The sequence below is a fragment of the Danio rerio genome, chromosome 8 (assembly GCF_049306965.1).
Source record: "Danio rerio strain Tuebingen ecotype United States chromosome 8, GRCz12tu, whole genome shotgun sequence".
Classification (NCBI taxonomy): Eukaryota; Metazoa; Chordata; class Actinopteri; order Cypriniformes; family Danionidae; genus Danio; species Danio rerio.
In genome coordinates, this window is record NC_133183.1 from 710001 (window position 1) to 724219 (window position 14219).

General features: G+C 39.8%; 1 protein-coding gene across 3 annotated transcripts in view; it reads left to right on the plus strand.

Moving 5' to 3' along the window:
* The window catches only part of prdm6 (PR domain containing 6), a 67290-nt gene extending 57324 nt beyond the window's left edge, over positions 1–9966 (plus strand). For 2 of the 3 annotated variants that reach the window (XM_073909983.1, XM_073909984.1), the window contains exons 7-8: positions 358–534; positions 7196–9966. In XM_073909983.1, the coding sequence (XP_073766084.1) occupies positions 358–534; positions 7196–7310 (292 nt within the window). In that variant the 3' untranslated portion in view covers positions 7311–9966. Of the gene's footprint in view, positions 1–357; positions 544–7195 lie in introns of all 3 variants that reach the window. The other variant, XM_073909985.1, reaches the window with a different exon arrangement.
* The last annotated feature ends 4253 nt before the right edge of the window (positions 9967–14219 follow it).

Consider the following 14219-nt stretch of genomic DNA (forward strand, 5'->3'; position numbering starts at 1 on the left):
AGAAAATTACTGTTGCGCTGGTCTGAAAATAGCAACACATCGCGCCATGTACATCTTGCTCCTTAATGCGCAGAGTGTATGATAAGGCCCTCTGTGTGTTTGTGTGTTTCAGGCCGTATCAGTGTGGTCACTCAGTGTGTGTGTGTATATGTGTGTTTCAGGCCGTATCAGTGTGGTCACTCAGTGTGTGTGTGTATATGTGTGTTTCAGGCCGTATCAGTGTGGTCACTCAGTGTGTGTGTGTATATGTGTGTTTCAGGCCGTATCAGTGTGGTCACTCAGTGTGTGTGTGTATATGTGTGTTTCAGGCCGTATCAGTGTGGTCACTCAGTGTGTGTGTGTATATGTGTGTTTCAGGCCGTATCAGTGTGGTCACTGCTCTCAGTCGTTCTCCCAGCCGTCGGAGCTGCGGAATCACGTGGTCACACACTCCAGCGATCGGCCGTTCAAATGTGGATACTGCGGCCGTGCTTTCGCCGGTGCCACCACACTCAACAACCACATCCGCACACACACCGGGGAGAAGCCTTTCAAGTAAGTACAGTGAGTACCCGCCCTTCACTTCTGCATCACAGCGCACTGGACACACACACACACACGCATGCACACACACACACACACACATTCATTTATTTACATTATATATATATACACACACACACATAAACACAAATGTTTCTATCATAAATATTATTGTATATGTTTTATTATGGGCAATGCAGTGGCGCAGTAGGTAGTGCTGTCGCCTCACAGCAAGAAGGTCGCTGGTTCAAGCCTCGGCTGGGTCAGTTGGTGTTTCTGTGTGGAGTTTGCATGTTCTCCCCGTGTTGCCGCGGGTTTCCTCCGGGTGCTTCGGTTTCCCCCACAGTCCAATCACGTGGTATAATGGAATCGGGTAGGCAAAAATTGACCGTAGTGTATGAGTGTGTGTGTGTGTGTGTGTGTGTGTGTGTGTGAATGAGTGTGTATTGGTGTTTCCCAGTTATGGGTTGCAGCTGGAAGGGCATCCGCTGCGTAAAACATGTGCTGGATAAGTTGGCGGTTCATTCCGCTGTGGCGAGTCCTGATTGATAAAGGGACTAAGCTGAATATAAAATGAATGAATGTTTTATTATTATTATGAATGTTTTATCATTGTAAATATAATAGTAAATGTTTTAATTATGCTTAATTATTAGAAATAATTTATTATTAATAATTGGATTAAATGTTTTATTGTTAGAAACACTTTTTAAAAGATTTTATTATTATAAATTTTTTCCCTTACTTTATTAAGACTGTCAGTGGTCAGACTCTGCTTCATCCACAGCTCAGAGTGCGTGCGTGTGTGTGTGTGTGTGTGTGTGTGATTATGTTTGTGTAATAATTGAAGGCGCTCATCGATGCATTCTAACAGTCTGAACACACACACACACACACACACACACACACACACACCTGAGCAGCTCCAGAAGTGTGTTTTAACACTGCCAACAAATCAAGCATCTAATGAGCGATCAGAGAAACACAATAGTGTCATCAGCGTTTCACAAACACAATCATCAGAACACTGAGAGATCAATAGCGGATCAATAACTCACTTCTACTGATCGAGCGGACGAGCCTGACAGAGTTCAGTCCTCCGTCAGCAAAAACACACACATTTACATTCACACGACACACACTTCAGCGCAGAAACTCTCTTCTTCACTCGTTCTCAAGTATTTCACAGATGATGTTTAACACCCGCAGCACGCTGGCTCAGTGGTTGGCACTGTGGCCTCACAAGCAAGGTCGCTGGTTTCGAGTTTCTTCTGGATCAGTTGGTGTTTCTCTGTGGAGTTTGCATGTTCTCCCCATGTTGGCGTGGGTTTCCTCAAGGGTGCTCCAGTTTCCCCTACAGTTTAATCACATGCGCTATAGGTTGTTCACATGACATCACTGAAATTCAGATGGAGGACATCATTTAAGAATATGAAAGGTCTGGTTTGGTTTGATCATATCTGTGAACATTGGGATATAATAAGGGATATGCCCACCATAATGAGGAATTATCCCCCCCCAACCCCAAAAAAATTCCCAAATCACTAAATATATTCGTCGGGAAGTGTTTCGCTGTAAATAAGCAGTTAAATGGTCAGTAATATGTGTTATTATTATTCTTTACAAAAGAAAAATAAATATATATATATATATTAGCAGCAAATACATTAGCGAACAATTCAGCTTATTAAAATTAATAGCTATTTTAAAGAAATAGATTCAAGTTATCAAACCTCATTAGCCGTTTCTTCACTGTATAACTCACACATTCTGTTTAACCCTTTCAGACCTGAATTATGTTCCAAATTTCAGAAAAATGGGCTGTCATGTGATGTCCACTGTAATGGACGCAGGGTCTGAAGGGTTTAAAGAGAAGCGAATGAATCTCTTATTTATTTAGATTCTTCGTTTGATTACATTAAATAACAGGTGTCATCAGGGCCTCTATGGATGCGCTGGCCTTGGGTGTCACTTTAAAGATGCATACATCTAACGTTGTAATAAAGGCATTTGACTGCTTTCCTAACTCTTTATGCTCATTTAGAACAAAATTAGTTAGTTTAAAAAAAACCTCACTAAGATCAACATCTTTAGATATTATTATTATTAATTATGTGCATATGTGTGTTCAAACACTCACCCAAAACCCAGACTTTTGCTCCGCTTCAAATGGCATGTACAGAATCCGTTTGGGAAACAGTGTATATTGATCACTACGGAGCGGGTCAGCTGACAGTCACGCACCGCTATGTGACTGTTTGAGGATTGCACAGGAGGGGAGACGATACCTGTAACGAAAAGGAAGGGAATCCTGCCGTTTTTATAATTATTTCAAAGTGTTTTCATGCCTAAATAACACTAAAGCACAGCACAGACTCACATTTAAGAGCAAGGGGTGTCTCCTGGTGGCTCGGCGGTATGGGTTGCTTATAGAGAGGATCGGCTCTTTATTGCCGCTCTTCAGAGAAAGACTGAAAATATGGGAGAAATACAGGAAAACACCTTTACGGGATGATAGCGGGATAGAACTGTAAAATACAGGATAATCCCGGGAAAAACAGGAGGGTTGACAGGTTTAATTTTGATAGATATTGCTGAGCAACAGTTATTTATTAATTTGCAAAAAGATACTCATTAGAGTAAAGCATTACAAAATCCATGTCTACATTAAATCATACCTGTCAACATTGTGATGTGAAAATAAGGGATATGCCTACCATAATAAGGGATTCCCCCCATCCCCCTTCTTAAAATAATCCCTAAAGTACTAAATATGTTCATTTGCAGCTGTTTCATTGTAAATAAACAGTTAAATGGTCAGTAAAATGTTTTAAAATTATTATTAACAAAAGAAAAATAAATATATACATCAGCAGCAAATACATTAGCAAACAGTTCAGCTCATTACAATTAATAGCTATTATAATGAAACAGAATCAAACTATCAAATCTCATTAGCCGTTTCTCCACTGTAACTTACACATTCTGATTAAAGAGCAACGAATGAGTCTCCTATTTAATAAGATTTTTTTTATTACATTAAATAACAGCTGTCACTTTAAAAATGCACACATCTAACGTTATAATGAAAGCATTCGACTGCTTTCCTGACTTTTTATGCTCATTTAAGACGAAATTAGTTGTGTTTGGGAAAAAAAAAACCCATCAAGATCGACATCCTTAGATGTTATTATTATTAATTATGTGTGTATGTCTGTTTAAACACGCACCCAAAGGCCAGACTTTCTCTCCGCTTTAAATGGCGAGTACAGAATCTGTTTAGGAAGCAGCGTCTGTTTCTCAGTATGGAGCGCGTCAGCTGACAGTCACGCACCGCTATATGACTGTTTTGAGGATTGTATAGGATGGGCGACGGCACCTGTAATCAAAAGGAATCGCGCCATTTTTAATATTTATTTATAAGTGTTTTCATTCCTAAACAAAGCAAAATCACAGAAGACTCACATTTTAGAGCAAGGGGCGACCCCTGGTGGTTTGGCAGTATGGGTTGCGTATAGGGAGGCTCGACTGTTCAAACACCGAAAATATAGGAGAAATACGGTAAATACCTTTACGGGATGATAGCGGGATAGAACAGTAAAATACGGGAGAATCCCGGGAAAAACGGGAGGGTTGACAGGTATGACATTAAATATATATGTATATATATATACACACACGCACTAAAACTCATCAGTCAACTTTATCGAATGAAATGAGTGTAGTTAACTCAAAATTGACTGAAAGTTATTTCTACTCATTTGAAAAGAGTTTTGAGTGTTGGAGGTAAGGAGTTAATTACACTGTAAAAAGTGATTAGTCATTTAAAGCGAATAAAGCAATTGCCTGAAAAGCAACAGGTTGACTTCACAATAATAATGTAAGTAAACCCATTTTAATTAGTCAACTTAATTTTCATGATTATGCTAATTGTACTCACCTTTTTAAAGTTAACTTGTCCCTTTTTACAGTGTCAGACTTTTTTTGCACACCTGTTTTCAAATAATTACTGTAATTATCACAATATTACATATTTGGTGCGTCATAAAGTCTATAAAATCTAAACGTAGAGCCTGTATTGAATTTAGAGGACACACTGGAGTCTGGAAGAGCAGATTTATTTTAGTTACGGTCATTGTGATAGATCCAGAAAAGCTTAAAAATATACATGATAAATGTGTATTGGAGAAGTGTTTACTTTTATTTAGAAAAGTGAGTACAATTAGCATAATTATAAAAATTCAGTCAACTTGACAGTTTCAAGTTACACTGGGTTTGGCCAACTCTCACATGCTCGCCCACTGAAGCTAAGCAGGGCTGCGCCCGGTCAGTACCTGAATGGGAGACTACATGGGAAAGCTGGGTTGCTGTTTCAAGTGGTGTTAGTGAGGTCAGCAGGGGGCGCTCAACCTGCAGTCTGTCTGGGTCCTAATGCCCCAGTATAGTGACGAGGACTATATACTGCTCTAAGCATCGTCTTTCTGATGAGACGTTAAACTGAGGTCCTGACTCTCTGTGCTCATTAAAAATCCTAGGATGTCCTTCGAAAAATAGTAGGGGTTTCACCCCGGCATCCTGGCCAATTCTGCACTCTCTCCATCATGGCCTCCTCTCCGTCCCCATATCATGATTGGCTTCATCACTCTGTCTCCTCTCCACCAGCTAGTGTGTGGTGTGCGGTCTGGTGCAATATGGCTGCCGTCGCGTCATCCAGGTGGATGCTGCACACTGGAGGTGGATGTGGAGATTTCCCCCTATGTGTAAAGCGCTTTGAGTGGCCAGAAAAGTGCTATATAAGGGTGCTTTCACACCTGTGAATCGATTCTCTTGTTCTGAAACAGGGATTAAAATTGTTACCGCTCTTGGAGAGGTTCGCTTTCACACTGCAAAGTTTTCTAAATGGACCAAAATAGCTAAAACAAGTCACGTGTGAGTAAACTCTCCTCACATTGCTCAGAGTTTCAGGGTTTATTTTGCAGAGTCCCGCTCAGCTGTCAGGGGGATGGTGGTGGTTTGGTGGTGATTGACAGGGTGCGCGCGACGTGTCTGAAGGAGGGATGCGGTGGAGAGGGGTGAAAAGGGTGCGCGACAAATTTGAGGACCAGGAGGGAGACGTGCAATTACCGGGAGATTATCACTCGTTTGCGGGCATCCGGGAGTCTCTGTGCATTTGCCGGAGACTCCCGAAACTTCTAGGAGACTTGGGATGTCTGTTGAATGACCTCCTGCCCTTCTCATAATTGTCTCTTCATATAGCCGTATGCCTATACATATCCATAAAACACTGATATAACCAGGCTCAAATCGTTTGCTTTCTCACTTCTCCGGAGTTTGTTTCAATCGAGCCGAGACCATCTCATTCAAGCGATCTCAGACTGATTGTTTTGGCACGGATTGCTGGATTCACATATGCCAAACAAATCGCGCTAACTGGGCAAACAAGACAGGTTCCCAAACTAAAGTCTAGGTGTGAAAGCAGCCTAAATGTACAGAATTATTATTATTATTTACATTATTATTGTAAAGTCATCTAGTTGCTTTTAAGGCAGTTGGTTTACTCGCTTTAAATGACTAATCACTTTTTACAGTGTAAATACCTCACTACTCATAACTTAAATGGAGTGAGTTCACAGTACAAATATAGATTAGTTTTTGTTTTTTAACTTAAACGGTTTGAGTTGCCTTAACCTATTGGGTTGTACAGTACTCAGTTGGTTTGAGTTCATCTATCAGGTTTTACTGTGCTCAAATGGATTAAGGTAACAGTACTCACTCAGATTAGTTTTTGAACCTAAATGTTTTTTTTTTGTGATGGGTTTTCTCAAATGGTTTGAGTTACCTCAACTTATTGGGTTTCACATATATAGACTGTAAAACTCAACAGTCAACTTTATCAGGTAAAATGAGTGTAGGTAACTCAAAATTGACTGGAAGTTAATTCTACTCATTTGAAAAGAGTTTTGAACCTAGTTTTGAAGGTAATGAGTTTATTAAATATCTCATTACTTAAATGGAGTAAGTTCACAGTACTGACATAGATTAGTTTTTGAACCTAAATGGTTTCCTCAAACGGTTTGAGTTACCTTAACTTATTGGGTTTCACAGTGTGTATATATATATATAAAAGAGGTTGGCGACGCAGTGGGTAGCACGTTCGCCTCACAGCAAGAAGGTCGCTGGGTCGCTGGTTCGAGCCTCGGCTCAGTTGGTGTTTCTGTGTGGAGTTTGCATGTTCTCCCTGCGTTTGTGTGGGTTTCCTCCGGGTGCTCCGGTTTCCCCCACAGTCCAAAGACATGCAGTACAGGTGAATTGGGTGGGCTCAATTGTCTGTAGTGTATGAGTGTGTGTGTGATTGTGTGTGTGGATGTTTCTCAGAGATGGGTTGCGGCTGGAAGGGCATCCGGTGCGTAAAAAACTTGCTGGATAAGTTGTTGGTTCATTCCGCTGTGGCGACCCCGGATTAATAAAGGGACTAAGCCAACAAGAAAATGAATGAAATATAAGAGGTTAAATTCAAATTAAATACCAGAAAATGGACAGAAAAAGATTGTGTGTGTGTGTGTGTGTGTGTGTGTATGAAGGATTGTGGAGCTGTAACAAGGAGGAGGAACCCAAAAAGATAATAATCTCTCTCTCTCTCTCTCTCTCTCTCTCTCTCTGTGTGTGTGTGCAGGTGTGAGCGGTGCGAGCGCAGCTTCACTCAGGCAACTCAGCTCAGTCGACACCAGCGGATGCCCAACGAGTGTAAACCCATCAGCGAGAGCAGCGAGTCAATCGAGGTGGATTAACTGAGGATGCAGTATCAGGAAATAAACACACATTCACTGATGATGCAGGATCATGAGTCAACATCACGGACACTTCAGCAAAACCAAAGAAACACTCAAACACACACAGACAGCCACACGCAGCAGTCAAACCAGGCAGAGACTGAGCACTGAGGGGCGGAGCCGGGGGCGGGGATTAAGATGCAGGAGATTATTTATTTATGAGCACAGCAGAAACTCACACTCGCTCCGTGATGGTCTCGCTCTCCAGTATAAATCAGCTTTCTTTTAAAGTCCACATGAACCGGAAGCTGCTATCGTTGTTTTTTTTTTCATCTTGTGACACAGTTCCCAGAGAAACAGAATATTAGATAAGCAGTGGGCGTGGCTTGTTTTTTTCTACTGCAAGCTGATTGGATGAAGTAAAGTAGGCGTTTCTTTCAGAAAGATTGGGTAAAAGAGATTGGGGAGAGTTGTTACAAGCTAACAGACTCCTCCTCCTCACTATTTCTGTTTGAAGGGGCGTGGTTAAGTGTGTTAGCCCCACCCCATACCTCAGACAGACCTAAGCTGAGAATTTAACTGAAAACAAACACTGCATTTGCAGATTTAAAGATTACAAGAGGAAACTATTTTATTAATGACAAGCACAGATGAATTCTTCAGCACTAAATTAGCAGTGTGAGCTAACAACACCAATATGGTTAGTTTTGATTTCATGTGGACATTAGTTTATTAACACAGAGGAGATACCACTCAGATTTATTAAAGCGTATCAGCATCATATAAATGATGAAATATTGTTTTAGATGTGTATGTAAACATGCTTTAGATGTATTTGAATCATTTCAAATCATGTAAGTAAAATGAACAGATTATGAAGCTTTATTAAAATATCTGAACTCTCTTAAATCAAGATATATTTACCTGAGATTGACATATATAGATGCATGTAGGATTTAGGAGGTAGAGACAGTTAAAAATGTCTTATAATGGCACCTATTATGCAGAAATGACCTTTATGCAAGGTTTAAACCCAGTTGTGTGTCAGCAGTGTGTGGATATCTCCAGCAGTCTCTAATGCTCAACATGAGTGAATTGTGTTTGTTCTAATCAGACTTGCTGAATGAAACACTTTGATTGACATTCTCCCTTTGTACGTGTCATCAGAGGGGGAAAGCCCCGCCCACTAGTGCCCATCTCTCCATCTCATTAGCATAAACAGCAGCCCTGAGTGAGAAGCAGCCGTCTGTCCATTAGCCATTAGAGTGTTTGAGCTGCTGAAGATGGTCAGCATAGACTAAGAGGATTACAGATGTGATGAACAGCGACAGGAGCGACATAGACTGACAGACTCACACGGAAGCACACCTGACCAGCACTGCTGTTTTACATCTGCCACCATGCTGATGCATTAGCATTTGTAGCCCCGCCCTCTTTCAAAAAGAGCACAATCTCATTTGCATTTAAAGCGACAGTCACCAAAACACCACAAGTAGAATCAAATCCTGAAAGGGTGAGTTTCAGAGAGCTGGAGAACACTATCTGTGTGTTACTCTCAGCTCAAACTAACACACACACACACACACCCGAGGCTTATTTTAGACCAGCGCAAGACAAAATGTCCCTAAATACACAATTAAAGATTATTTTTAGAGATAACATATATCTGTTTGTACTGGAGAGCGAGGTGAGCAGTGGGTCATCATCAGTGAGTGTTTAGTCTCTGCTGGTTCTTCTTCAGGTGTAAATCACAGTATTATTCAGACTAGGCATGATTCACAGGGGTAGCTTCACCAAAAATGACTTTACTTTGTACAAAATGTAAATTCTGAATATTATATTTCTCCCATATCATGCTGAATGGCACTTTTGACAATTATTACGATGATGATTAATATTATTGTTATTTAATATGTGGACTCGGCAGCGTGTAGAGAATCACCGCTGAATGAACGTGGGTTTCATAAAACACCTTTACTTTCTTACTGGTGGAAGATCTTTATATCCGGAGCTTTATGATGATCACACACTCTTTACACGTGTCTGGAGGACAGTTTGGTCTTGTTTGTAATCTAAACATTACTAATTCTGAAGTCAAGGAGCATTTTCTGGACAAGTCAAAATCTAGTCTCCTTGGTAGAGCACCCGACTCCCATGTGGAAGGTTGCCGGTTCGATACCAGCTTGGAGCGGGTTGGGTGGTGTTGAACCGGCGGGGCTACATTGGTGCCGTGACCCGGACGGGAGTGAGGTTTAGGGGAGTGAGTGTAACAGAGGCCAGCTAGTGAGTGCTGTGCAGGTAAACCTCACTCCTCTGACCTCTAAAGGTGCTCTAGCGACAGACACTAGAGGCTATGGTCTTTAGCCTCCTTGGTAGAGCGACCGACTCCCATGCGGAAGGCCGGCAGGGTTACATTTTCACAAAATATAGAGAGTTTCTTATTAAAACAAGCACAATTATCAGACAATGGAGGAGTGAACAAATCTTGTTTCCAGTTTGAGATAACATTTTATTTCCCGCACTGACTGCTTATTTAGTTCGTATTAAGGAAAAACTCTCTTCATCTTGAATATTTTTTAATACAAAACAATAGGTCTCATTCACTAGCCATGCGTGCGCACAAATGTATGCATGAACTATGACGTTTTCAATAATAAATCATGATTCATCAAAACTTTCGTACTAAAATTGATTCTAAATGTAAGAAAAAATGAACGAACAACTTTTTCAATAACCCACGTACGCAATAATCATGTATGCTGTTATGATCACCAGTGATCTAGCGGCTGCAGATTGCTGGAAAACACGCGGTTTGCTGGTGAACTACAAATCTGCCACATTTTGGACTACAATTCCATACATGCACTTCGCACACACACACACAACTGTTCCACTTTTGGTTTATTACACACACACACAGCCAGAGGATGATTATAAATGGATTACAAGGACTATTTATACAGCGCGCACACACACACTTCATGGCTGAGATGTTTCATGGCTTCTGAAATGTGAAGTGGACGCTGACAACAGAGTGCAGATCCAAATGCAGAGTTCATTAGGAGAACAGTTAGGCAAGCCACGGTCAACACAGGGGCAAACAGATGTGTACAGGTGAATCCAGAGTTGTGGTCATACAACATGGCCAAAAGGCAAGCAGCAGACAGGGTACAACAAACAAAACAAAGCAAGGGTCAAACACGGAGGGCAAGGAAAATGTGATGTAACGTTCAGAAACAGCACAACAGGACTCGGCTGCTTCTGTGTGTTTGTGTGCTGTGTCCAGTAATCAGTCCATGAGCAGCTTCAGCTGTGGGAGAGTAATCTGTGGACACTTGGAGCAGGTGTGTGTATGTGTTGCATGACTGGAACTTGTAGTCCATATACCAGCAGATTTGTAGTCTGCTCTTACGTGTTTAAGTTATTAAATTGGATGAGGCGTAACATTCAGTGAGTCTCTAATGGTGCTGGGTGTAAATGAGAACACACAACCGATGATAAGTGAAACAAAAGAATTAAGTATTTATGAAACAGAGCATGTCAAACAATGAATAAAGGAAATTACAATGTAATTTTAAATAACCGAATCAAACGAAATACAGGAGTGTTGCCAAAACAAAGAAATGAATATAACAAAATGATCTAATTAAACCTCAACCCACTAAACTAACTAACCAAAGAGGAATCCAGAAACAAGACCGTAATTTTAAGCGCGACACTTAACTAAACTTCATAACTATTCCAAGCACATACATACAAATGTGGCAACACCTCCATAAACTACAAGAAGAATACTATGCTGCTCAAAAGACTAGATTTCTCATGAACACTGTTAGCCATTAGCAAAACAAGAGCTCTGATGATCCAATTCCCATAAAGATCGTTCAACTTCTCAATAACTTCGCCAGCTTGCCTAAAAAATAGATCACTTAATCGAGAGAAACTAAACACAACAGCAGTAAAACTACACATACACAAATGAACAGGCCAGTCGGCGCAAGTGAGGAGTTTGGCGGTGGGCCAAGCGCTCCTGCTGAACAGCGCAAGCGCACGCCTTTTATACTTGGCGGACCAGCTCCTGATTGGTGCACCGATTGCGTCATGATGGTGATTGACAGCTTTCTCAACCAATGGTTGCACACCTAGAACAGGACAGAGTACGCACTGAAGTGAGAGGAGAACGCAAAACAGAAAAGAAACAACAAAACACCACAAAACGTAACATCTGCATTAAGGTTCGTACACTCCGGGACGCTTTTCGTTTGTGTTTATCGTTAGCATTTTACGAGACGTTTTTCCGCATTTAAACCCAAGCGATATTCACCGGCGTCAAGCAGAAGAGGATGCAAAATCACTGCTTGACGATAGATGGCGCTACACAACTTTAAGCTTCCAACACCCGCTTGTAACACGGAAGAAGAGGAAGAGGGAAAGTTTTTACGCTTATTGTTAAGGTTACTGGTGACTCGAACAAGCATGGATGGTTCAAGCAGCAGTTCCAGCTCTAGCAATGAAGAAATGATGATTGTTCACAGAGCAATAAGCAGCTCCCTGTTCATATCGACCCTGGGCAGCTTCTTCAATGTGCGCTCGCATTGATAGTTTTGCACTTGAGCGCCTCCAACTGTTTACGGTAACTTCTGCAGCTCTGTGCACGTGAACAAATGTGCCAAGCTGATTGGCGGAGAAGGTTTTAGCGCGGTGCGTCAAAACAAAAAAACAAGCATGACGTTGACGCTGACGCACATTGACGCACTTTATATAGTCACGAGGTGTTAAACGTTGACAGAAAACGCAAGCAAAAAACGTCTCGGTGTGCACAGGCCTTTATAAACATTTAAAAGAGCCTAACATTAGATATGCAGTGAATGAAAAGTAACTACAGATTAAAAATATGTATATATATATATATATATATATATATATATATATACACACAGTTGAATTCAGAATTATTCGCCCCGTTTATTTTTTTTCCCCAATTTCTGTTTAACAGAGCAGATTTCTCCAGCATTTCTAATCATAATAGTGTTAATAACTCATCTCTAATTACTGATTTATTTCCTCTTTGCCATGATGACAGTAAATAATATTAGACTAGATATTCTTCAAGACACTTCTATACAGCTTAAAGTCACATTTAAAGGCTTCACTAGGGTAATTAGGCAAGTCATTGTATAATGATGGTTTGTTCTGGAGACTATAGAGAAAAAAAAATAATGCTTAAAGGGGCTAAGAATATTGACCTTAAAATGGTGTTTAAAAAATTAAAAACTGCTTTTATTCTAGCTGAAATAAAACAAATAAAACTTTCTCCTGAAGAAAAAATATTATCAGACACACTGTGAAAATTTCCTCAATCTGTTCAACATCATTTGGGAAATATTTAAAAAAGAAAAAAAAATCAAAGGGGGCGAATAATTCTGACTTCAACTATATATATATATATATATATAGGAAATGTGCAAAAAAATTATTGCAGTATTTGTATACCACCAAAAAGTGCCAGAAATGCAAGCCTGTTCCACATCTAACACCAAAACCTTTATTACAGTTAAAGATATTTTGCTTTTGTTTCGTCTCTTCTCAACTCATTTGACTTATTATTATTTTCTCTGGACGAGTGCCACTTTGAAGAGAGCCCTTACGGTGTTCAGCGTAATTGAGCACACCCCATTATTAAAATGAATATTGTCCTCCATTTCTCAGTGAATATGGGCAGTGCATTTAAACAAAACAGATATATTTATTAAAATAAGCATTTAGTCACCAAACATATTCAGAAATAGAAAGATAATACAATTAAATTCAAGAAGAAAAAATACAACCTACAAAAATGTTTCATTTTTTTGCTTCTCTTGATTTTTCTTCTTTTTTAAATTTGTATTTGATATTTTTCTACTAGTTTTTGCAGCATTATCGTACGTCATTTTGTTAGATCAGCTCCAGATTTGGCTTCAGTACTGAATAATCTAATGTATATGCACAAATATAATATTGTAGAGCATCTTATTAAAATATTAATTTAAAGAGAGATTTGTGAGGCGTGTACTTATATATGCTGAGCACTGTCTATGGAGCTGCTGTGGGCGTGTCTTATGCAAATTACTGCACGAGGACACCCCCTCAGAACTAATCAAATTCACTAACAGAAGAAGTGTTGTGAAGATGGCGGACAGTTTTTGTGAGGTTCAAATGTGCATATAAATATGAAAAACATATGCAATTATTAGTGGATGAAACCCAGTGTCTCAATTACTAAACGTGTGTGAAATATGCGCACGGATGTTTTCACAAATAAATCATGATTCATCAAAACTTCTGTGCTAAATTTATTTTAAATCTGAGGAAAAAAAATTCAAAACTTTTAATAACACGAAAATATATGCAATAATCATGTGTAATCTTATAAATACCAACAAAACGTGACATATAATTAGATATTTTATTTACAGGGTCAATGAAAAGTACACAGATAATTTATATTAAAGAGTAATTCATTACAGTCTATATAGCAGCGAATTTTCTCTGGACGAGTGCTGCTTTGAGGAGAACTCTTATATGGCGCCGTGTGGGCGTGTATTATGCAAATGACTACTCCTCATGCATATGCTAATTTAGAACACTAATAGAAGAACAAGTTTAAATACAAAGTGATGTGCGTACGCATGTTTTCATTATCATGCGGAAAGTTCAAATGTGCATATAAATCTGAAACACGTACGCGATTATGAGTCAATGACAGCCAATATTTTTGACTTGTCCAGAAAATGCTGCTCGACTTCAGAATCTGTGGATATGTGGACTATAAACAAGAGTAAGTCTCTGAGTCTTCAGTGTTTTGTGGTCTTCTTCAATCCTCTTCTGTCTGCATGAGTTCAACACTTTTGTACATAAAGCATAAAAAGGCCAAAAGATGTTGTTGTG